The following is a 23,420-nucleotide window of genomic DNA, read 5'->3' as shown; positions in this document are numbered from 1 at the left end:
GATGTACACCCTCCTCTTACTGGAGGCATTCTTAACTGTTATCATAGACAACCGGAAACATTTCAGACAATTCCCAAAGTTTCAAGACAGCTCCCAAGCGTGGGGCACACATTTTTCCTATACACACATTTACACATATTTTCAGTTGCTAAATTATTCTTAAACTGATTTTCTTCTTCAAAGGAAATCTTGAAAACTCGGGCCTAAATTACAGTAAATACAGTAAATACGCACACGATCTTTTCAATGTCCCTACAAGCCTGTAGCAATATGCCACGTGATGCTGTTGGGGAAAGGAACCAGGAAGCTTTCCTGTCTTGCATTTGTCCTGACGGCAGTTGCCGGAACGCCCAAGTTCACCTCATCCGCTTAGTTTGATTCCTTAATTTAATCTACCCTAATTTACCTACCTGCCAAACACAAACGCCCTCTCAGATGCCGCAAAGAGTAACCAAAGACCTAATTTGCTTCTGGAGAGCTCTTTAAAAAACACAAAAGCTGTGCAAGTATCAGGAAAGGCCTCAAACCAAGTTCTTATATGAAGAAACCAAGTTACTTATGGTTTTAACACTTCCAGGGCGCACAGGGCGCCTCTTCAAAGGCCCGGGGAGCTGGGACATGGCGGTCCCTGCCCCCAACCGGAACACCTCGGAATTCACAGGCAACACCGGAACGCCCCCTCTGCCCACCCCCTCCCGGCCTCCAAGTCCACTACCCACAGGTGCGAGGGGCGGGGGAAGGGCGGCTGTGCTGCAGACCCTCTGAGGCGCAGAAGCGCTTTCATTTCTGTTCCTAAACATTTTTCAATTCCTGTTCCTAAACTCTGGGAGAGAGAGAAAGGAGCGTGCGCACAGGGAAAAAGGTGACCTGGTGAGAACTGTGGCGCCAAACCACTGTTTTCTCGCACCTCTCTGGCCCAGGCGCTGAGGTGAGAGTGCGCCGGAGAGAGCAGCTCCCTCTCCACGCCCTGCTCGGCGCCACCAGGTAAAGCCCCTGGACGCGCGGCGCGCCACCCTCGGCAGGGCCGCCGGACTCGGCTTCCGCGGGCTCTTTTCCCTTCCTGCTCAGTCTGCGCTGGGTTTATGGCCCCGACAGCGGGGCTCCCCGCTTGGGGACACGGGGACACCTCCACACCTCCACGTGCCTCGGCCTGCGCCCCGGGCGAGGTCGCTCGGAATGCAGGAGAGGTACGGTCACTGCGCCCGACGCGGTGCGCCCAGGAGCCAGGCGGTCGCGGGGACCCCTGCCGTCCGTGCACCCATACTGTGCCGCCCTCGCCCCACTCGGCACTCTCCTCACCCCGCGCTGACGGTCTCGCCCCTCAGCGCCCCGCGCACAGGCAGCACCGCACTCACCCGCTCCGCGCGGCAGGCGCGCTGCGCCCAGCAGCAAGACCCCCAGCAGAGCGACTGTGACCCCGCAGTTCAGGCCGGCCATGGTTCCGGGGCGCTTCGGCCTCGGCGGGGAAAGTGGCCCGTGGTTTGGAGCGGCGGCCGCGGGCACCCGAGCCTGGCACCGGCTGAGCTGCGCTCCGCCCCGGCTCGCTCACCTGCGCGCTGGCGGGCGCGCCCCGGCTCCGCCCTGCGCCGCCGGAGCAGCAGCTGGCCAGGTCAGTCCCCTCCTCCCTGTCCTCCTCCCCTTCCTGCCTCCGCACCCGCCTCTCCCGCCCAGAGTGCTGGGACTGGCTACCACCTTCTGGACTTAGCCGCCCTCTCTCTCTCTCAAGGCTGAGGGTGATCCAGTCTTTGTCTACAGGCGCGAAGGTTGTCCTTGGAGAAGCCAGTTCGACCTCCGTTCCCTGTCCAGGAGACAAAGAAGGCCACTATGCGGCCCATTTTTCAGGGGAATCACGTTTGTGGTTCACGCAAGCCCTGGCTTCCGCCTCTGTGAGCTCTCCTTTGCTTCCTGACTTGGGCTGGAGGTTCGCTGGACTTTAAAGCCGGTACTACAGCTACTCCTATCAGGACTGTGAGAGTCTGTAGGCTACTCCAGAAACTTCACCGGCAGTATTTCTAATACTCACAGCAACCCTTCCTCAAAACAGATGAAGCAGAATTAACTGAGTTACGCAATTTGCCCAAGGTCTCCAGGCCAGTTAGTAATTTATGGAGGCAGAATTTGATAACACATGAAGGGATTTCAACAAATAGGGTTGTGCTGCTACATTAAAAAAAATTGAAGTATATTTGATTTACAACGTTGTGTTAGTTTCTGATGTACAGCGTAGTGATTAAGTTATACATTTATATATACAAATTCTTGTCCATATTCTTTTTCATTATAGGTTATTACAAGCTATTAAATATAGTTCCCTGTGCTGTACAGTAAGACCTTGTTGTTTATCTAGTTCATATATAGTTGTTAGTGTCTGCAAATCCCAAACTCTTAATTTATCTATTCCCTCTTTTCCCCTTCAGTAACCATAAGTCCGTTTTCTATATCTGTGAGTTTCTATTTTGTAAATAAATTCATTTGTCTCATTTTTTTAGATTCCACATATAAGTGATATCATCTGATATTTGTCTTTCTCTGACTTCACTTAGTATGATAATCTCTAGGTCCATCCACGTTGCTGCAAATGACATTATTTCATTCTTTTTTATGGCTGAGTAGTATTCGTGTGTGTGTGTGTGTGTGTGTGAGACAACTTCTTTATCCAATTATCTGTCAATGGACATTTAGGTTGCTTTCATGTCTTGGCTATTGTAAATAGTGCTGCTATGAGCATTGGGCTGCATGTACTTTTTCAAATTGGAGTTTCCCACTGATACATGCCCAGGAGTGGAATTGCTGGATCATATAGTAACTATTTTAAGTTTTTTAAGTAATCTCCATATCGTTTTTCATAGTGGCTGCACCAAATTACATTCCCACCAACAGTGCAGGAAGGTTCCCTTTCTCCACACCCTCTCTAGCATTTGTCATTCATGGACTTTTGAATGATGGCCGTTCTGACCGTTGTGAGGTGATACCTCATTGCAATTTTGATTTGCATTTCTTTTATAATTAGTGATATTGAGCATCTTCTCATGTGCCTATTGGCCATCTGTATGTCTTCATTAGAGAAAATGTTTAGGTCTTCTGCCCATTTTTGGATTGGGTTGTTTGGGTTTTTTGTTATTGAGTTGTATGAGTGGTTTGTATATTCTGAAAGTTAAGCCCTTGTCAGCTGCATCGTTTGCAAATATTTTCTCCCATTGCATACGTTGTCTTTTCGTTTTGTTCATTAAGAGAAAGAAATCTTGAGAAAATCTAAACCTCCTTTAAATATGTTTATGCTGACCAGGAGAGTAAAGCAGATTTTGTCTGTTTCCCTAATTCTAAACAGGCATATATATACCCCAGCATCTTTTCCTAGCACCCATAACACTATTGTTTTTAATAATAATAATAATAATAATAATAATAATAATAATAATAGAGTGGCAATGTGTCAAGTTGAAAATACTGTGAATATTGCATGACAGCTTTAAACCTAAGGAACAAGTGTTTCTTTACTGCCTCATATCTCCAAAGTTTGCTTAACTAGCCTCCCTGGAAGAGTGAAACTAACATTCTGTAAATGACACAAGAGTCAGTAATTCTCAGATGTGAAAGATTAGTGATGGTTCTAGACAATGGCAGGAATGAGAAAGAGATGAGGCAAGCAGGAAGTCACTGCAGCCTCCTTTGCATGACAACCCAACCACAGAGTTGAAATCAAGATGTCTTGAGGTAATGGCTTGGTTCTTAGAGTACAGTGTAAGCAAAGCATTGCCAAGTTTTGGAAATGTTTTGTCTTTACAAACTTGGCTGCATGGAAGGAGTCAATTTTAAAAGGTTATTTCTGAACTGGAAGAAATGCAGGCAGCTGCAGTCTGTTGCCAGAGAAAAATGACAGATTGAAAGATGAGTTTTAAAACAGACTGTTACATCTAACTTTGACCCCTCTGGAAACCCTGTAAAAGCTACAAAACAGGGATTTTTGAAAAAGATATAAGCCTACAAAGATGGGGAGAACAGACAGAAGACAACAGCAAAATTCTCTTGGAAGCTGGAAGGCAAATAAACAAGTGGTAACTGGAAGCCAGTAATAGGGAAAAGTGAGAAATAGCATAATTTATACTGTTAAATTCAAAACAAAACAAAACAAACCCCCCACAAAACTCTACAACAAAACAAAACCCTAAGGAACTGGCAGCACAAGGTATTCTGGAATGGGCGGGTGAAGGAGGGGCTAAAACATCGGAGCCTGGGAGTAAGCTGTTTGAGAAATGTTAGAATTTGATCTTTGGAAACTGCCCCCCCCCCCCCCCCCCCCCCCGGCTGGGCAACTGCTCCCCATCCCCCCAGTGGAAGTCTGAAGCCTTGTTTTCTAAAGAGGTTAAGACTGAGGGATCTGGGCTGAGGAGAGCCAGGCATGGCTGAAGGCCTAGGAAACATTCTCAAAAATAGGTAGATGAGAGAAATGTATGCATCCTCCATGCTTAGCTCTCCAGCCACCTGACCCCAGTTTGCCTCCTAGATTGAGAGGGTTTTGCCATCCATACCAGAGATGGTTAGTCTTCTGGGGAATCTGACCAGCTTAAACGGACCTAAAGATACATTTATCCCCTTCAACAGGCTAACCAGATACCTCCAGTGATGTTCCTGGTTGGTAAGCCCCACCAATTCAGCTTTTTAATGTCTCACTTTTATTTTATTTTTTAACTTTTTAGAGGGAGGTAATTAAGTTTTTATTAATTAATTATTTTTTAGTGGAGGTACTGGGGATTGAACTCAGGACCTTGTGCATTCTAGGCATGCACTCTACCACTGAGCTATACTCTCCCTGCTAATCTCTCACTTTTAAATATGACCAGATGGTTAGGATTTTAAGACATCTGAGAAAAGCTTCTAACATGATAGACTCAAAATCAACTAACTAACCAAATAAAAAAAGCAACTTGGAGAAAAGAGACTATATAAGCAGAAGAAGACAACACAATGACTAACTTCTTTAGAAAGATAGCAGGCAACATTGTATCTCTGCAGCAGGAACAGGATGTTATAAAAATGAATATCAGGGACCCACAAAAGAGAAAATTTCTTAGAAAACTTCAAAGATATTGAAAAAATTAAATGGAAATGCTGAAAGATTTCCCAGAAAATAAAGCAAAAAGATAAAGATGAAAGTAGGAGAGAAAAGTTAAAGAGAACTAGTGGTTCAGTTCAGGAGGTCCAACATCTGAATTTCCTAGAAAGAGACAGCAGATGAAACAGAGATGACATCACCAATAACATAATTCAGGAAATTCCCCAGGCCTGACTGACGTGAGTTTCTAGACTTCAAGACTCACAGAGTGTCCAGCACAATAGATAATTTAGGCTCATGTCAAGGCACATCACAGCAAAATTTCAGAAACCTATGAACAAAGAGAACATTCTGTAATTTCTAGAGGTCGAAATGAGTCTCATGCAAAGAAACAAAAATCAAAATGGCTTTGGATTTCCCAACAGCAATGCTGGAAGCTCGAAGATAAGGAGGCAATACCTTCAGAATTCTGAAGGAATAACTTCCAACTCAGAATTCTGTTCCCAGCCAAACTACCAGTTAAGTGATAAGGTTGAAAAGGGAGCACTTTTAGACATCCAAGATCTAAAGCAAAGATAAAAACCATAAAAATTCCAAAATGACAAACTTCCATGGACCTTTTCTCAGGAAAGTACTGGAGGATGTATTCCCTTTAAACAAGAAATGCATGCGACACAGAAAGGAATGGATACATCTTTGTGGGGCTGAACTTAATCACCTTAAGAAAAAGAATACAGAATTACAAATAGAAAATCAAGTGTGAAAAGTGATTATTTATTTAGAATAAAGAAAGAAATCACAACAAATTACAAGCTTAAAGAATTGAAAAATATCACAAATGTCACAAAGTGCAGAAAAACAACATGATCATCTTTACTGTTAACTCACTGGTACAGCTCTGTAGCATTCATTCATTCATTTATTCAAGTCATTTTGCTTCAGTGATGTGTGTACTATTCTGGAACTATCAGATTTCATCATGACAATGCATCAGATAAAAGTTACAGTTTTGATTTGTTGGGACGCATAAAACATGAATTCACACACAGAAATACTCAATGTTTGTAGAAACACTATAGTTTTGGGCTCTAAAAAATTCAGGAATTCTTATAAATTCTATAGGTTTGATTCTTATTATAGAACAAAATAGTATGGTACATTTATATTTTACATGCTACATTAGCCATTTATTTCCGATAGGGAAAAAAACCCTCCATTTTTGAGAAGACATGATGAGAACTGAATGTTCTGCTTAAAATTTTAGTTTTGATAATTGGAAGAATTTTCCAGATGAGCTTTGATTCATTCTCCTCCACAACCTACATACTTCTGGTTGGGCCCTGTAGGACAGATTCAAAATGTGATACCACTTCTCGCCTTGCTGCTTTTGGTCTCTTCATCTGACAAGTCAGCCCAGTGGGTAGGAGTATTCCTGGAAGCCACTACTGCAACATGAGGGTAAGAAATGACACAGAAGTGACTATGAACTATGTAAAGATACCCCACCAACCCCCAATTAAATGCATCTTCAATTCAACTTCACCTTAGCCAGATCCTAGAATGCCCATAAGCACTCAGTGCTGCATTGTGTAAGGGGAGGTGTGATGGAGAGGAGGTGGGGAGGCAATTCTTTTGCAGTTAAAATACGTGCCTTTGCAAATTTTACAAGAAACGTGACCAGATGAGCACATGCCATTGGAAGGGGTGCACAGTGATACTTGAATTATCTTTCTTTCTTTCTTTCTTTTAATTGAAGTATCATCACTTACAATATGTCAGTTTCTGATGTACAACATAATGCTTCAGTCATACATATACATACATATATTTGTTTTCAGATTCTTTTTCATTATAGGTTACTACAAAATATTGAATATAGTTCCTTGTGCTATACAGAAGAAATCTGTTTTTTTTTTTTTTTTTACCTATTTTATATACAGTAGTTAGTATTTGCACATCTGGAACTCCTATTGAGCTTTCTTATCTTCATCTTATATTTGCCTCTGGACACAGGAAGCACAAGATCCAGCTCAAAGGAGAGGGAAGGGATCCCAAGATGATGTACACTAGGCTTAGTCCAGATTGAGTCCAGTTGTAAAATGTATGACTGAGGATTCTGGGGATCCCTCCCAAGTGAATGGCAGGACAGAATAAAATCAAATGAAGTCATTACTTTTATGGATGAGATCCTCAAATAATAGTGATGTTTGGCCAAGATGTGCATACCCCACACCTCAGCATACCTGTGCTCTCCAGATGCATCAGAGCCACACCCAGCTGAGTAGCCAGGAGGAAGGAGCTGGCACCATGAAGTGGACGCCTACCGGTGTTTTTACATGAGAGAGGAATAAACTCTTTTTTAAGTTTCTGTGATTTGGGGCTTCTAGTCACTTGTAACTGGACCTCATCCTTAGGCAAGCATAGGAGGTTTGTCTGGTGCTGTGGAATGTTAAGGGAAAGCAGATTCAGTGCAAGAAGGAACTTCACCTAAATAAGCAGGGTGGAATGGCTCCAGAAACGATGAGTGCGATTCTGCAGTCAGGAGTCCTGGAGCCAGACGCAGGCTCTGCAGCTCACCAGCTTATGCCTCGGTCTCCTTGCTCACAGACCGGGCCGTTCAAGGGTGTCCTTCAGAGGGTGCTGCAGAGATTAGTGAGACAGTGCCCATAGCAGAGTTTGCACAGTGCTTGACACATAGTAAATGCACAGTGAAGATGGCTGAGGTTGCCTTGGCTGTGGGAGTCGGCATGAAGGGAGGAAGTGTCAGCTCGGTGGGGGTGGAAGCCTTGGAGGTGGAGTGGAGAGCTCTGGAAAGAGGGTTCTGCAGGCCAGCTTCTTCAGAATCTCACTCAAGCGTGGAAGTGTGAGTTCCCCGAGACAGGAAGCTGAGTCTGCTTTACTCATCTGGATGTTCCCAGTGCTTGGAACACAGTCCCTGCTGAGCAGATAGCCGGGGAATGAATGGATTCATAAGCCAATGAAAGCATGGGTGGCCCTGCTAACCCGATCAGCTGAGCCTGGGGATGCTCCTTGAAACTTGGGACCCTGAAAAGATGAATGTAAGTGTTCATTTTAAAGAGGGGTGGGGCTCCTGGCTTCTAGAAAGAGGCCATTGTGGCCCACACCAGGTGTCTGGCAGTGACCCTGGCCTTGTGGGACAGGCCAGTGTCTGTCATAGGGGACTTCATCTGGCTTGAACAGAGGGTGGAAAGGACATCTGTCTGCGTGAGGCAGCTTCTCTGAGACCTTGCTTTCTAGACGATTAAGCAAGTTCACAAAGTGGGGATTCTTTCAGGGCACAAACAGCCCTTACTCTCGCTGTGATGCCAACCACTGTTTGAGGGAGAAAAACCTCCCAGTCACAGTTTGCTGAGGCCCCTTTGTACGCCTTGAAACAGAGGAACTCGCTGTGGTCTGGGGATGAGATCGGTGTTCCTAGTTTGCCAAGTAATTTGCCCAAGGGGGAACCGCGTGGTACAATTTCAGTCCTGGGATGAGTAAGACAAACAAGGAAAACCCTTGAGGAGCAGCTAGTCACGCTGCTGCGGACCCGGAGCTGAGTGAACTTGGATTTGCGTGACTCAGGACCTCGCCAGCAGGCGCTGACACCTCCGGTGTCATCTCTCCTGAAGCCCAGGGATCCACACTCCATCACCTCCCCAAATCGTGCCACCCAGGAGGTCAAGGTAAAATGACTGGGGGCAGAAAGGAGAAGTGGAGGGGGAGACAGCTCTCCTCTACTTCCTTTTTTAAGCCTGTGCAACTGGCTCCCTGTAAGTCTCTTGCCCTCAGGGCGAAGAAAGTCAGACCCTGCCCCTCCCCGGATATGACCCATACCCACATCAAGCCCGTGCCTGCCAGCCATGCTCCTTTCTTTTCCATATTTTTGCTTAAGTTTGGGAGGAAAACGACCTTTAAAATGCCTTTAAAGATTTTCTCCCCCCTGGGAGCTGGAATTGAGTCATCACTACTGAGCTGGAGAACGTGGAGCTCAGCTGGTTGTCACCTCCTGCCGGATGGAGTCACGGGGTGGAGGGGGGAGACGTGACACAGTCAAGTCACACAGAAGGTGACTTTCAGAACAGAAGCCAGGTGTCCATCCAGGAGTGCTTGAGCTTCCTAAAAAACCCTGGTCCAACTCTGCCAACGCATGGGGCTGGCCCATCCTCAGACCCACCACCCACTCACCAATATAGGAAAATGGGGCACCGGTTTCTGTGTCCCAAGGTCTCCGTTGAGTCCCTGGGACGCATTCTATCAAGTGAGGGTCCTTGGCTTCACGCAGGAAAGAATTCAGGAGTGAGCCACAGTTGAGTAAAAGTAGATCTATTTAGACAGACGTACACTCCATAGACAGAGTGCGGGCTGTCTCAGAAGGCAAGAGAGAGACAGCAACCATGAGGCAAGATGTTGCTAGTTTTTATATGCTAACAAGTGGGAGAGTTATTCCAACTACTTTGGGGAAGGGGCAGAGATTCCCAAAAACTGGGCCACTGCCCTCTTCTTGACCTTTAATGGTTGTCCTCAGGTGTCATGGCACCTGTGGGTTCGTCATTCACCATGCTAGTACATTACAGTGTGTATAATGAAGCTCAAGGTCCCCCGGAGTTCAAATATCCGGCCATCTTGGCCCTCTAGGTCTTTTGGAAGTGGACTTTTCTGCCATCTTGGTGCTAATTGCTGTGACATTCCTTTAATGCTGCCCTGCCCTCTTCCCCCCTGTCTCATCACCACACTGCCACCCACCTCTGACCCTCAGCCTTTAAAGCCTGGCTTCCACTCACACTGCTCTGCTGAAACATTCCTCCCCAGACTGGCCAAAGCCCCTCCCCCTGGTCACAGTAGGTCGGGTGATGGGAAGATGGCTTCATAAGGAGGAGGAGGTGGGGAAGGGGTGTGAACTGAGGCTCTGAGATGTCCATAGGTCCAGGACTGGTTTGGGAGCTGGATAGGCTAACCCAGCAACACTGAAGCCATTGGTCACTGTCTTTGTCTGCAGTGCCCCCCCCCCGTAACTTAATGGGCTGAGAATCCAATCCATAGCCTCAGGCAGCTCAGAGGCACCCCCCGAGGAAGACCACTAAGTCCCGTGCGCTCATGGGCTTTGTGCCCCCTTGATGTGACTTGGCGCCTGCAGCACGGGGATGGGCATGCTTGTTCTGCGTGGAAAACTGATGAGGAAGCTGAAACTGACTTCATCTCCTTTGTCACAGTGATTTTTTTTTTGTCTTATGTAAAACTTTAATTATACACAAAAATAGAAAAAATAGGATTATGAACGTCTGTGTGCTCCTTATCCAGCTTCAGTGATTTTCAACTCAAGCCCGGTCCTGTCCTGTTCTCACTCAATAATCCTCTTCTCTCTGCACCTCCTGTGTTATTTGAAATAACTGTCAGAGATCATATCATTCATCCTCAATACATTACAGAATATGTCTCCAAAAGATTGGGAGTCTTTTTATTGTGCTAAAATATATATAACATAAAATTTATCATTTTCACTGTTTTCAAGTCTACAGTTCAGTGGCATTAAGCACATTTACATTGTTGTACAACCATCGCCCCAGCCCCTGAGCAACCACCATTCTATTTTCTGTCTCTAAGAATTTATTATTTTAGGTACATCATATAGATGGAACCATGCAAAATTTGTCTTTTTGTGTGTGTCTGGCTTATTTCAGTTAGCATAATGTCTCCAAGGTTCATCCATATTGTAGCATGTGTCAGAATTTCCTTCCTTTTTAGGGCTAAATAATATTCCATTGTGTGGATATAGCACTTTTGCTTATCTGTTCATCCATCAGTGGACACTTGGATTGTTTTCCCCTTTCAATTGTAGTGAATAATGCTGCTATGAACATGGGTGTACAACTATCTGCTTGAATCCCTGCTTTCAATCCTTTTGTGTGTATATCCAGAGTGAAATTGCTTGATCATATGGTAACAACAATGCCATCATCACACCTACACCTAAATGGCTGAAGATGCCTTAATAGCATCAGATATAGTCAATATTCAAACTGATAATTATCTCATCAATATCATTTTTAATAGTTTAGTTATTTGAATCAAAATCAAAATGTGGTTCCTGTACTGCATTTGGTTAGTTTGTCTTTGTTTGTAAAATAAACTGTTTATTTTGGAATAATTTTATATCTATAGAAAAGTTGCAGAAACAGTACAGAGAAATCCCGTGTACTCTTCACCCGGGGTTTCTCTGATGTTAACATATTGCATACCATGAGACATTTATCAAAACTAAGAAATTAACACCAGTACTTTACCATTAACTAAACTCTAGACTTTATTTGGATTCACCAGTTTTCCCACTGACATCCTTTTTCTTTTCCAAGATTCCAGCTTGGATTTAGTCATCATGTCTGCTTAGACTTCTCTACTCTATGACAGTTTTTGAGTCTTCCCTTGTTTATCATGACCTTGACAGTCTTGAGGACTGCTAGGCAGGTATCCTGTAGAGTGTCCCCCAATCTGGCTGTGTCTGGAGTTTGTCTCATGATCATACCAAGGATGTGGGCTTTGGTGAGAACAGTGCAGAGGCTTCCTCACACCCCTTCAGGGGTGGGTGACACCCACACGATGTCACTGGTGGTGTTCACCTTCATCTCTGGGTTAAGTGGTGTCTCTAGGCTTCCCCACCATGAACTATCTTCCCCTTTCCCTGCTCTGTTCCTTGGAAGTGAACCATGAAGTCCATGATATGTCTTCCAAATTCATTTTAATCAATAAATCCTCCATCTCTTATTTTTTCCTATTTCTTATGTGTTTATAATTAAATAAATTACAATTTGTTGAAGAAATCGAATCATTGGTCCTGTTCCTTTGCCCTCTATATTTACTATAGACTGGAAGTTGGATCTTGAGGCCTGTTCTGCTCATGTTTTATTTTTTCAGCAGGTCCACTGCACAGGTGGGGCTGTGGGCTTTGGTCAGGAGGCACCAGTTGTCTCCTTTTTGTGTCTTTAGTGGCTACTGGTGCCCAGTGTTTTACCTCAGTTCTAACGCCTTTGGATTCCTCAGGACTAACCTTATCATGAAGGTAACTTTCCCTCCATGAAGACTGTTCCTTTTCCTCCCTTATTACACATAGTAGATTCAAGCAAATCAAAGATACCACCCATGGTAAGAAACACCATTATTTATGTACAACTGAGAAAAGACATCATGAATTCACCTCTGGCATGTCGCCGTAGAATATCAAGGTCAAGCTAGCATTTTCCTTTTCCACTAGCCCCGTAGTTGTAGTCTTTCCTTGGTGGAATCGCACTTGCTAGAACGTCAGTCCATGTCAGGGGCCACCTGGTGTTTGGATGTCCGACGCTCCCAAGGCAACCCTCGCTGCAGGGGCACCGCTCACCAGGGCTCTTGTGGTTGAGATGTCCCATTGCCTTCATCTGTCCTGGGGATCCTGTTTCCTCTAAGCACCTTGCGTTGCTTGGTGTGTGGTCTGCCATCCTTTTGCACACTTCACAGGGACAAAACAGCTTAATCAAATTCTATTTCTTCTATGTTCTTTCTTAAGTCCCATAAGCACTTAGTTCTACCTTTGTAGGGAAATATGGAACTGTGGTCATTCCTCTAATGGCAGACAGCTGCTGCTCTGCTGTTACATTTATGCCCCTCTGCCCTATTTCCATGCCTTCCTGTGCCCATGCCAACTGTTTTGTTTCCATACTGAATCATATTGTCATCTTTCTGACAGTATTTTAAATGATAATTAGATACCATATGGGTAGAACCACCCATGCGTGTAAGTCAATGAAAGTTGACGCTGTATGAACAGTGATGGCCAAGTGTGAGTGCGTCCAGGCATGACTGCCACGCTGGGACTGCCACTGGGGGGCAACGACTTTGAGAAGCACCCCAGTTTCAGAGATGTTAAAAGTTTTTAAGACGTGTGTCTTAGAATTGATGAAACACAGAGTTTCTGGTTCTGTGGCTGGCAAGAATCGCATTTTATTCATCTGGGTGACCTCCCTTAGCTCAGTGTTCGCAACTCTCAAAAATATTTGTCAGAGAAATGAAGCGAACAGTAATCAATATATATTTACCAGGAACAGGGTCTAGTTGGGATAAATATTTGAGAACTCAAGCCAATTCTCTTTCTGAAATGTTAATTTGCCTTTCCCATTCTCATCACATTTCTGCAGCTGTCCTTGGCCAAGTTGAAATCTCCCACTGCTATGTTAGTGGCCTTTTTGTTTCTTTTCCACTTAAGTAGTAAGTACACCCAACAGTCCATCTTAGATTTTTGACAAGAGTCCTGATTTAACGCATTTACATTTTCAGGTCTCCTGAATGGATTTTTGGATCAGAAAACATGGCCATGTTCATTACCACCCTCTGGTTCATTTTCCTCTACGGACTTCTGACAGCTCAGCGGGAAGATTTCCTAAACCACAGAACATCCCCATCAGAATGGGTGAGTTCCATTTATATTAAAGCAGCACTTTTCTTTCTTTTTTTTCCCCACAGGGCAGATAATCGTCTCCTTGGATTGTTTTTTTCCCTTCCTTTCTTTTATTAGTAGACTTTATTTTTTAGGACAGTTTTAGATACACACAAAAATTAAGCAGATAGTACAAAGAAGTTCCAGGTAGCCCCTATTCCCCTCAGAGTTTCCCGTCGTGACATCTTACGTTAGTATGGTGCGTTCGTTACGATTAATGAAGCAACACAAATACGTGACTATTAACCAAAGTCCACCTTCAGATATCCTTAGTTTTCACCTAAAGTCCTTTTTCTGTCCCAGGATCCTGTCCAGGATCCCACATTACAGTCAGTTATCATGTCTCTCAGGCTCCTCTTGGCTGATTGAGTTTCTCCCCCTTTCCTTGCTTTTGATGACCTTGACAGTTTGAGTCTGATTAGGTATATAGTGAGATGCCCTTTCATTGGGATTTGTATGATATTTTTCTCAGGATTAGACTGAGATTATGTGTTTCGGGGAGGAAGATCACAAAGGTGAAAGACATTTTCATTACATCTTAGCAAGAGTACAAACTATCAACAAGACTTATCACTGATGAATTAATCTTGATCATGTGGCTGGGATGGTGCTTGTCAGATTTCTCTCCCCACCCCGACTTTTCCATAGAGGACTCTTTGGGAGGAGGGCACCGGGCCCAGCCCACACTTTGGGGCTGGCGAGTTACAATCCCTCTCATTTAAGGCGGAGCTTTGGCTTCTTTTTAAGCGGCAGACGCCTGTGTTTCTCTCCATCTTTTCTCCTGCCCTTGCCCTCACTTCAGTTCCCTCCCCAAAGTCATCTTTCTGAGGTCTCTCTTCCAGTGTCTGATCTTTTTCTCTTCAGATTTACTCAGTTCCCACATACTGTTTTCCTTAAAGTAGCCTTTTCTGAGTTGGCACTGCAGAATGCCCCTTCTCTGGGACACTCAGGTAGAAAAGGTTCTCTGGACCAACGCATGTGGGAAGCAGCTCATTCCTTACTTCTTGGAGACTCAGTGTGCACATGAGCATGTTAAAAGCTCTGACAAATCCTGCAATAAAAAGACCTGTTTAACTCAAAGGTTTCCTTAACCTGTTTCACGTTGAAACCTTTTACCATATTTCATTGATTCAGAGACACTCATTTTTTTCTCACATATTAATTTCTGAAATTGGGATGCATGCATCTTACAGAAGATTAAATAAGAAAATAGTTATATTTTTTCTTTCTTAGAGGTACCTACAGTAATGGTGTCAGATACATTCATGGTATTTAAGAATTGAGGAAATACAGTATTCACAGCACATCTATGGATATTCTCCAGAACCAGTGAAAAGTAGAAAATGAATTAAGAAACTCAGCCTGCCAGATCCTCAAACCCCACCTCTGCCTACTTGGACAACCTGCCTCCTTGGTTTTAGGTATCCTGCAGCTTGGGTTGCAGGTTTCCTCTGCTCCCTCTGTGAGATGTACCCCAGGGCCCACTCCCCACCCCCTTCAGGCAGATGGCCAGACTGATTGGCTAGACCAGTCCAACTCAAGAGTGAGATATTAAAAAGCCCCTTGGCCACAGATCTATGCTGAGTCCTCTGATCTGTTTTATCAGTAGAGAGATGCAATACTATCCTTAAGGAAATACATTCCTAGACTGCCTGGCTTCAAATCTAGCCTGCTGTGTTATCTTGGGCCAGTCAGTTAACCTCTCTGTGCCTGTTTGCTCACCAATAAACTGGGGATAAATAATTGGATCTACTTGATAGTGTTGTTGTGAGCATCAGGTGGGATAGTACATGTAAAGCACTGAGCACAGTGCCTGGCACCTGGCAAGTACTCTGAAGCAGCAACCATTATTAGAAAGACAACATTTTTATCTCTGATTCCTTAGTCATTTTTCAGGAATAAAAAAGACTTGGAGACACTGACCATCTCAGTTCCTGATGGTGGCACAAGGCAGTAGGTAGGAGGGCAGAAGAGAAATTTTCTGTAGCGCATCACGGCCTGTAGTCAGGCTTGGCTTGATGCTCAGAGTTGCTGACCGCAGCCAGAAGGTGGGGAGGAGAGAGCAAGAAAGTGATTCTCTTCCAGCCAGCCCAGCCTCTTGAACGGAGGAGCCTGGCAAAATAATGGCCAGAAGATTCAGAAGCAGTGAGTGGCGTTCAGGCCTCAGGAGACTGGTTGTCTTCCAGGGTCCCCTCTGCCTGCTGCTGCGTGTGTCACCCTGGGCAGGACTCTCCACTCCATGCACTCCCCGCAGTTTCCACCCCGGGCGTCTGCTTCATGTTCGTTCCCCACATGCTCCATCTCATTTAATCACTCTGTCACTGACGACTGCTCCTGACAGATAAGAAAAAGACACCTGGAAAATATTGACTCTACTCCTTCTTACCTTTCCTCTCGGGGCCTTCACACCTTCCATGGCTTGCGCCAAAGCCTTGTCAGGTTGTTGGGGTGGCTCATTTCAGTGGGAGAGCTAACGGGGGTGCTGGTGCCCAGCGCTCCCGGAGGCTGGCTGCTGGCAGGGCCTGGGCACCTTTTGCTGTGCCGGCAAGATGGGGCTGAGACTGGAGGCCAGGCCCACTGGGACCTCAGGTCCCATCCCAGGCAGGACAGTCCCTCCCCTTTCTGAGCTGAGCTGCTAGAAGGCAGAAAGGCATCTGAGAGGCGGACTGCTTTAAAGCATACAGTTTTTAAAAGCTTGTTCTAAATGAAGTATCATCAAAACTTTGCCAAGATCTTCCTGGTTGTTCAGAAGATGGCCAGTGTTTCTTCCTTTTTCTCACTCCCTTCCCTCCCTATCCCTGACCCTCCCCTCTCCTTTTGTCTCTCTTTTTATCTGTAGTTTCTGAGGGTTCAGCCCTCGCTGGCCTGTTGATGGGACTGAGCAGGGGTAGGGGGTGAGGTCTCAGCCACAGGTCAGCCTAGGGGCTGAGAAAGTGTTTGGGGAAATTGGCTTCACTTCCTCCGACCATGCCTGGCATCTGGCAAGCACTCTGAAACATCATATGTCCTTTACCAAGTGGCCTCTCTGGTGAGCTACCTTGTGTAGGTTAAGTGATTATCTGGGGCACGAGCATCCACAATTTTTGTGATTGCCACTGGTCACTGTGTAGCCCTGCTGCTCCCTGGGTCCTGAGCTCCTTATATATTTTTAATATGTGTATCTGGCTCTCTATTTTATTTTTATGCAAATAATAACATACTATCGCCTTGTTCTACCCCTCGGGATTTTGTTTCTCTCAGCATAATGAGTCTTGATTATCTTTCCATGTCTATATGTAAGAAGCAGCATAATCGTTTTGAATGGCTTGTGCATCAAACACACTTTCTGCTCCAAGGCACTGTTGCCAGCCCACCCTGGTCCCGCGGACTGTACAATGAGTGTCTCCAGGCTGCTGTGTGACTCTGCGGCAGGAAGCAGGTGGCAACTCAAAAGTGGGGACTGAGGAGCTCTTAACAAAGATGTGGGCACAGGACAGGGAACCAGCCCCGGGCGGTGGGGGCCAGGGCCAGCACCATCTACTTTACTCATTTTATCAAGTCCCGAGGGGCTGTGTGACTTGCCCAGGGTCACACAGCCAGAGGCCAAGTGTCCCAACTCCCAATCGAGATTCTTTCCACTGGGCTTGCTTTGATTGTCAAAATTGAAACAAAACAAAAACACCCTTGGTTGTTTAGATTCCAACCATGAATCTAGGAGAGAGCTTTTAAATTAATCTTTCCCACAATCAAGACCAGTTAGTCAATTCTTCTATCATGAGTTTCCATAATTTTTCAGTTTACCTAACTTACAAATTGCTTTTTAAATCATAACTTGCAAATTTATTTGACAAATTTTTTAAAAGCAAAATTTTGGTATCAGTTTAAGTGTCCCCAAATAGGATAATGGGCAAGTAAATGAGGATGCATCTACCCAGTGGGAAATTACGCGTTTCTTAAACTTGATATTTATGAAGAGTTTGCAATAAAGTGGAACATGCTTAGCTGTAATGCTCAAGGAAAACTGTGATCTCCAGTTTATTTGGAATATCATCAGAATTATGTTGATTCACTCATGCACTGAAACAAACCAAAAAACACCAAGCTTACAGAAAGAAGAATAAATATAGGAAAGGAATATACCAACATATTACTGATAATGATTATCTTTATCTCGGTGAAATATGGGTGATTTTTATTTGCCTCTTTCAACTTCTTCAGATTTTTCTACATTGATCAGCTAACACGTCATAATAACAACTGTATCAACTATAACAATCACAATTCAAACTAAAAACGTCACTGTGATCATTTGACAAAGGATCCATATCCAGAACCATAAAAGATACCCACACCTTCTGACCCAGTCATTTCTCTTCCCAGAATCTGTCCTGAGGAAAAGCTCTGGGCAGGAAGACGTTTACTGCAGGGAAAAGCTGGAAACCACCTAGATGGCAAACAGTGGAGTAACAATGATAGAAAATGTGGTTTAGGTGCTCAGTGCTGCTACATATTCATTAGGAAAGAAAATTATGATAAAAGCGTATGCTACAACATTAAATGGAAAACTCAGGATTTACAATTAAATGTAAAGTATGACTCTAACAAGTTTTTAAAAATGCTATAGGAAAAGAATACACAAAGATGAGCAGATGAGCTGGCAGCGTGGTGTGGTGGAATTACGGCTAATTTTTTTTCTTTGATCGTCTAACATTTACTGTAATACAGTTATCGTGCCTTTATAACTTGAAAAAAATACTAAGCAGCTGTTCATCTGGGAAGCTGGTTCTCAACCACTACCCGCTAAGCCACAGGGAAGGCTGGTCGACCCAGCCCCAATGTTGGCAGGAGGACAAGAGGGAAGTGCTCATCAGTGAGGGCCTGATGAAGTCTGAGTAATTTACTCCAGTGCTGATTAAGCACTGAGTAGTGAGAGAAATTGCTGGGCCCTGCAGGGGTCAAGGTGGAGAGTGAGACAAGAATAAGCGATAAGGACTGCAGAACACGCTGTTGAAACGTCCGTCCTGGGACCAGTTCCAGTGGACAAACATCAAAGCCCTCACACCTGCCAGGGCGAGAGCTGTGGTTGTGGGTGCCCAGCTGAGGCAGTGTCCAGGCTCCCAGAATAGGACACTGGGGAACATGGGTTCTGGGGTCTCACCACCAATCCTTAACCGAGGATGCTGGGATTGGCTGGGGGCTCCAAGGCCCCTTCCAGCTCCAGCTCTGTGATCGGTGCTGCCCTTTGCTCCTGAAATTCTCTTCCTCATCCCCCAAGGTTTGGCACAAATGCCTTCACCCCTTCGAGGCCTTCCTTCACTGCCCCTGCCTGGGCTGCCCATCTGTTGTTCTGTTCAAACTCGGTGCTTGAAACCCACTTCAGAACTGACTTCTTCCGTCTGAAAACAAACAGAACAAACATCTGGCAGCTAAGGAGCATTAGGATGTGCCAGATAACTGTGCTCAGCTGTGTGTTGTCCAGAGGTGGGTTCGTCTGTCCTCCAAGGACTGGGTCTGTGTATCTGTGCCCACCTGCCTATTACTTGTATTACAAACTGTCCTGAAATGTAGAGGCTAAAACGACAACTGCCTCTGTGTTGCTCACTTTTACAACGACAGCTGGGGCAGCAGGAGGCTGGGGCAGGAATTATCTGAAGGCTCCTCACTCACACGGTTTGTGGCTGATACCAGTTTTGCGTAGGACCTGGGCTGGGGCTGTTGGCCCACTTGAGGCTCCCTCTATATGGCCTGGGCCTCCTCACAGCAGGGGGAGGGGGAGAGAGAGGGAGAAAGTGAGTGAGCCAGACAGGAGGAAGCTGTATTTCTTTTATGACCTGGCCTCAGAAGTCAAGGTGTCGTTCCCACTGTGTTTTATTGCTTAGAATCGGTTAACCAAAGGCGAGCCCCATCAAGGGAAGGGGAGTTGGCCGCCATCGTTTATGTGAGGAAAGTAAAAGAACTTGTACATGTGTTTTCTAACCTCCACTGTTGACCTTCCTTGTACCCCTCTCTTTGTGCCTAACACAGAGCCTTGAACAAAACCAAAATTAGCCAGAATTGTTGGTAGAGCTGAATTGCCCTTTGGCAATTCAGACCTGGGTGCAGAGGCTGGTGTGAACCCACTTCCTTCCCATTTATGTTCTTCAGAAACACAAAACACTTGGAGAAGTAATGAATTTCTTGCCTCCAGCTGCCCACAAGCTTGAGATCTAGCCCGAGGAGCCCAAAGTGCCTGGGCAGCAGCTGCAGCTTGGGGTTTGATGGAGTCCTCACTGTGTCACCAGTGGAAGCATTTCCTCCTCTGGAAACCAGAATTTCTAAACCCGCAGTGGGGGGGGGGGTGGGACATGAAATTCTCCACTGGGGTTCTCAGAAGTGACAGTGATTGGGGCCACTCTGGCTTTCCCTGCTTGGTTTCCAGACTGTGAATTCCCCTAATGGGGACACAGCCCTATACAATGCCCACTGACTCAGGGTGCCAGGGTGCATAGTGCCTCTTGGAGGATGGCACCCCATCCTCTCAGATCACCCTCTCCACTAATTCTCCAATGTGTTCTTTATGTCGGAGGGGATGTTCTGGCATGCCCCCACACCATTAGACCCCTAAACACTTGCCCAGTCTGGTGGATACCTGAGTCCTGCTAGGATTTTTCTTCCACTCTCTGGAGTTCATGTGTCTGATTAACATCTCTAACATATTTGTCAGTTCTTGGTCCTCTGTTCTGATTATATGGTCTCCTCAATGCAGTGAACAAGGATGTTCTGAGGGATATCCAGGTAAGACAGGTCCCGATGGACTATGGTATGACAGAGGGCGGGAGAGGTAACAGCCATTGGCAGGTGCATCAGTGTGTGCTGCTGTCCCTCCCAAGTGAAAATGAATTATTTCTGATCCCCTTTACTGACAAGGATGGTGGGGGAAATAAAATGCTTTTGCCAGTTATGATTATGATTATGATTTTGTTGAAGTATAGTCAGTTACAGTGTGTCAATTTCTGGTGTGCAGGATAAAGTCCCAGCCATACATATATACATATATTCTTTTTCATTAAAGATTATTACAAGATATTGAATATAGTTCCCTGTGCTATACAGAAGAAATTTTTAAAATCTATTTTTATATATAGTAGTTAATATCTGCAAATCTCAAACTTCCAAATTTATCCCTTCTCACTTCCTTTCCCTCAGTAACCATAAGATTGTTTACTATGTCGGCAAGTCTGTTTCTGTTTTGTAGATGAGTTCATTAGTGTCTTCTTTTTCCTTTGTTGAGATTCCACATATGAGTGATATCATATGGTATTTTTCTTTCTCCTTCTGCCTTACTTCACTTAGAATGATGCTCCAGGTCCATCCATGTTGCTGCAAATGGCATTATTTTATAATTTTTTATGGCTGAGTAGAATTCCATTGTATAAATATACCACAGCTTCTTTATCCAGTCATCTGTCGACGGACATTTAGGTTGCTTCCATGTCTTGGCTATTGTAAATAGTGCTGCTATGAACACTGGGGTGAATGTATCTTTTTGAATTAGAGTTCCCTCCAGATATATGCCCAGGAGTGGGATTGCTGGATTGTATGGTAAGTCTATTTTTAGTTTTTTGAGGAATCTCCATACTGTTTTCCATAACGACTGGATCAAACTACATTCCCACCAGCAGTGTAGGAGGGTTCCCTTTTCTCCACAGCCTCTCCAGCATTTATCATTTGTGGACTTTTGAATGATGGCCTTTGTGACTGGTGTGAGGTGATATCTCATTGTAGTTTTGATTTGCATTTCTCTGATAATTAGTGATATTGACCATTTTTTCATGTGCCTATTAGCCATTTGTATATCTTCCTTGGAGAATTACTTGTTTAGGTCTTCTGCCCATTTATGGATTGGGTTGTTTGTTTTTCTGTTATTAGGTTGTATGAGCTGTGTATATATTCTGGAAATTAAACCTTTGTCAATCATATCATTTGCAAATATTTTCTCCCATTCTCTAGGTTACGAGATCAAGTCTTGTTCATCTACTGTAGCAAGGATACCATATTCAGAAATAGCAATCAGGGCTATGACTTCATTAAAGTTAAGGTAGTTCACTGTCATCTTCCAGGACCCATCTGGCTTTGGTAGGGGACTACCATCCTTGCATATTCTAGGATGCTGAGAGCAGCACTAGTCTCTGCCATTCTCCGAGGGATATGACATGGGTGGGGGCAGTTCCAGGGGCTTCCATTTGGCCTTTTCCACCATCGTAGCTCCCACCCTCCAGCCCAAGAAACCAATGAAGGATTTTACTCCCAAGTATATCCATTCACATTATACACTTGGGACTGCAGAAATGCCTATCAGTCAGCTCCATGGATGGACCACTTGGACCCACTGTGAGCTGAACTTCGACCAGGGATTGATTTGTTATCTCAGAGGTTGGTGATAAGGTCAAATAAGATAATACAGGAGAGGAAGATTGTAACATGCAATAAGTGACAGTAATTTTCACCTTGGAACCAGTCACACAGGGTTGGAATCCTGGCACAGTCATTAATAGACTGCATATCCTTGGGCAGTTTGCCATACCTCTGAGCTTCAGTTTCCTCATCTATAAAATGGGAGTAATGACATCTGCTTTACAGAGTTGTCATAAGCATAAATGAGCCACTAATAAAACATGTAGGTACCTGGCATAGTTCCACACACAGCTTTTCCTGAATGAAAACTTTATTTTATCAAGAACTCTTCACTCTGAATTTCTATGGAGTTCTCTCCCTCTAGGACTGATGGTGCTTTGGCTGAGCCCAGAATCAGCTTTAGGTGAGACCGTCAAAGCTGGGTCCTCCAGAACTTGCACGTCACCTGCTTCTACATGTACCTCCTCTTCTGGCCTGGGTGTGCTTTAGATTTCACCATTAGAAAGCCATACTTTTGCCTTTTTGTTGTTGTTGTTTTTGTCTCCAGGAAGCCCCTGTTTGGCACAGACATCTCCCCATTGTATGGCGTTTGCTTTATGCTGTCCAAAGCACTTATCCTTTCTTCCAACAGCCTTGGGAAGTAAATCAGAGACTTGCCCAAAGTCACCTAGCTGGAAAGGGAGGAGCTGGGGTTTGAAACCAACATTGTCCATGAAGAGGCTCTCGGCTGAAGGCAGTCTGGGTCGTTAACTCCAACACTAATTTGTCTCTTTGTCTTGCAAAGCACATTCTACTGCTCTAGGTGAGGTACAGCAAGTCAGTCCAACTCTAGTTAAACATTAAGAGTCTACGCTGCGTCTCAAGTGCCCTGTCTACATCTCATCTACCCAGAATGATGCCCGGCCCCCAGAACTTTATGGCGAGAGCTGTAGGTAAGCTAAATAACTTGCCCATTTTCACACACTTGTTCAGCAGCAGAGCCTGGAACAGAGCCCGGGTCACAGGATCTCAGAGCCAGATCCCAAGCCCTTAACCACTGTACCAAACAGCCATCAATATAATAGATGGTGTAAGATCTGTTTACAGAGTGGAACATGGAGAAGGCAGTGCAGGCAGGGGAACAAGTCAAGCTGAGGCCGGGAGGGGTGGAGCAGCTCTGTGTGTTCAGGGTCATTGGAGCACAAAGAGAGAGAGAGGTCATGGAGATGAGAACGGAGCCAACCAGGATTGCTTGGGGAAACCTGGTGAAGGTGAGCAGTCTCAGCTTATCCCCCAAGACATTACCAGGGCCCCAAGCTGAGAACACCTCCTCTGGGAGTCTGAAGCTGGAACTTGTTGCTCCATTTGAAAGTGCACTTCTCTGCCCTGCCACGGCCTTTGGGGTATGGTGTTAACCCATCCCCTGTCACCACCAGCCACATTTGAACACCAGGCTCGATTGTCAAGGGAGCAGGTGGCTGCATTGCCTCCGGAACTCTGCCCAGGATGGAACCAACCACTCTGGGGTGGAATCCTGGCACTGCCATT

General features: G+C 45.0%; 1 protein-coding gene and 1 long non-coding RNA gene across 3 annotated transcripts in view; one reads left to right on the top strand and one right to left on the bottom strand.

Moving 5' to 3' along the window:
• CDCP1 (CUB domain containing protein 1) overlaps positions 1 to 1,592 on the bottom strand; it is a 56,504-nt gene extending 54,912 nt beyond the window's left edge. The window contains exon 1 of one of the 2 annotated variants that reach the window (XM_032459029.1): positions 1,356 to 1,592. In XM_032459029.1, the coding sequence (XP_032314920.1) occupies positions 1,356 to 1,437 (82 nt within the window). In that variant the 5' untranslated portion in view covers positions 1,438 to 1,592. The remainder of the gene's footprint in view (positions 1 to 1,355) is intronic. The other variant, XM_032459028.1, reaches the window with a different exon arrangement.
• On the top strand, positions 922 to 22,759 carry LOC116657233. The gene is made up of 3 exons (XR_004312302.1): positions 922 to 984; positions 13,361 to 13,493; positions 22,696 to 22,759. It is a non-coding gene; the product is annotated as an uncharacterized LOC116657233 (long non-coding RNA).
• The last annotated feature ends 661 nt before the right edge of the window (positions 22,760 to 23,420 follow it).

This window comes from Camelus ferus, chromosome 17, assembly GCF_009834535.1.
Source record: "Camelus ferus isolate YT-003-E chromosome 17, BCGSAC_Cfer_1.0, whole genome shotgun sequence".
In the NCBI taxonomy this organism is placed as follows: domain Eukaryota; kingdom Metazoa; phylum Chordata; class Mammalia; order Artiodactyla; family Camelidae; genus Camelus; species Camelus ferus.
Note: the sequence above shows the minus strand (reverse complement) of the source record. Positions and strands in the feature narration are given on the sequence as shown.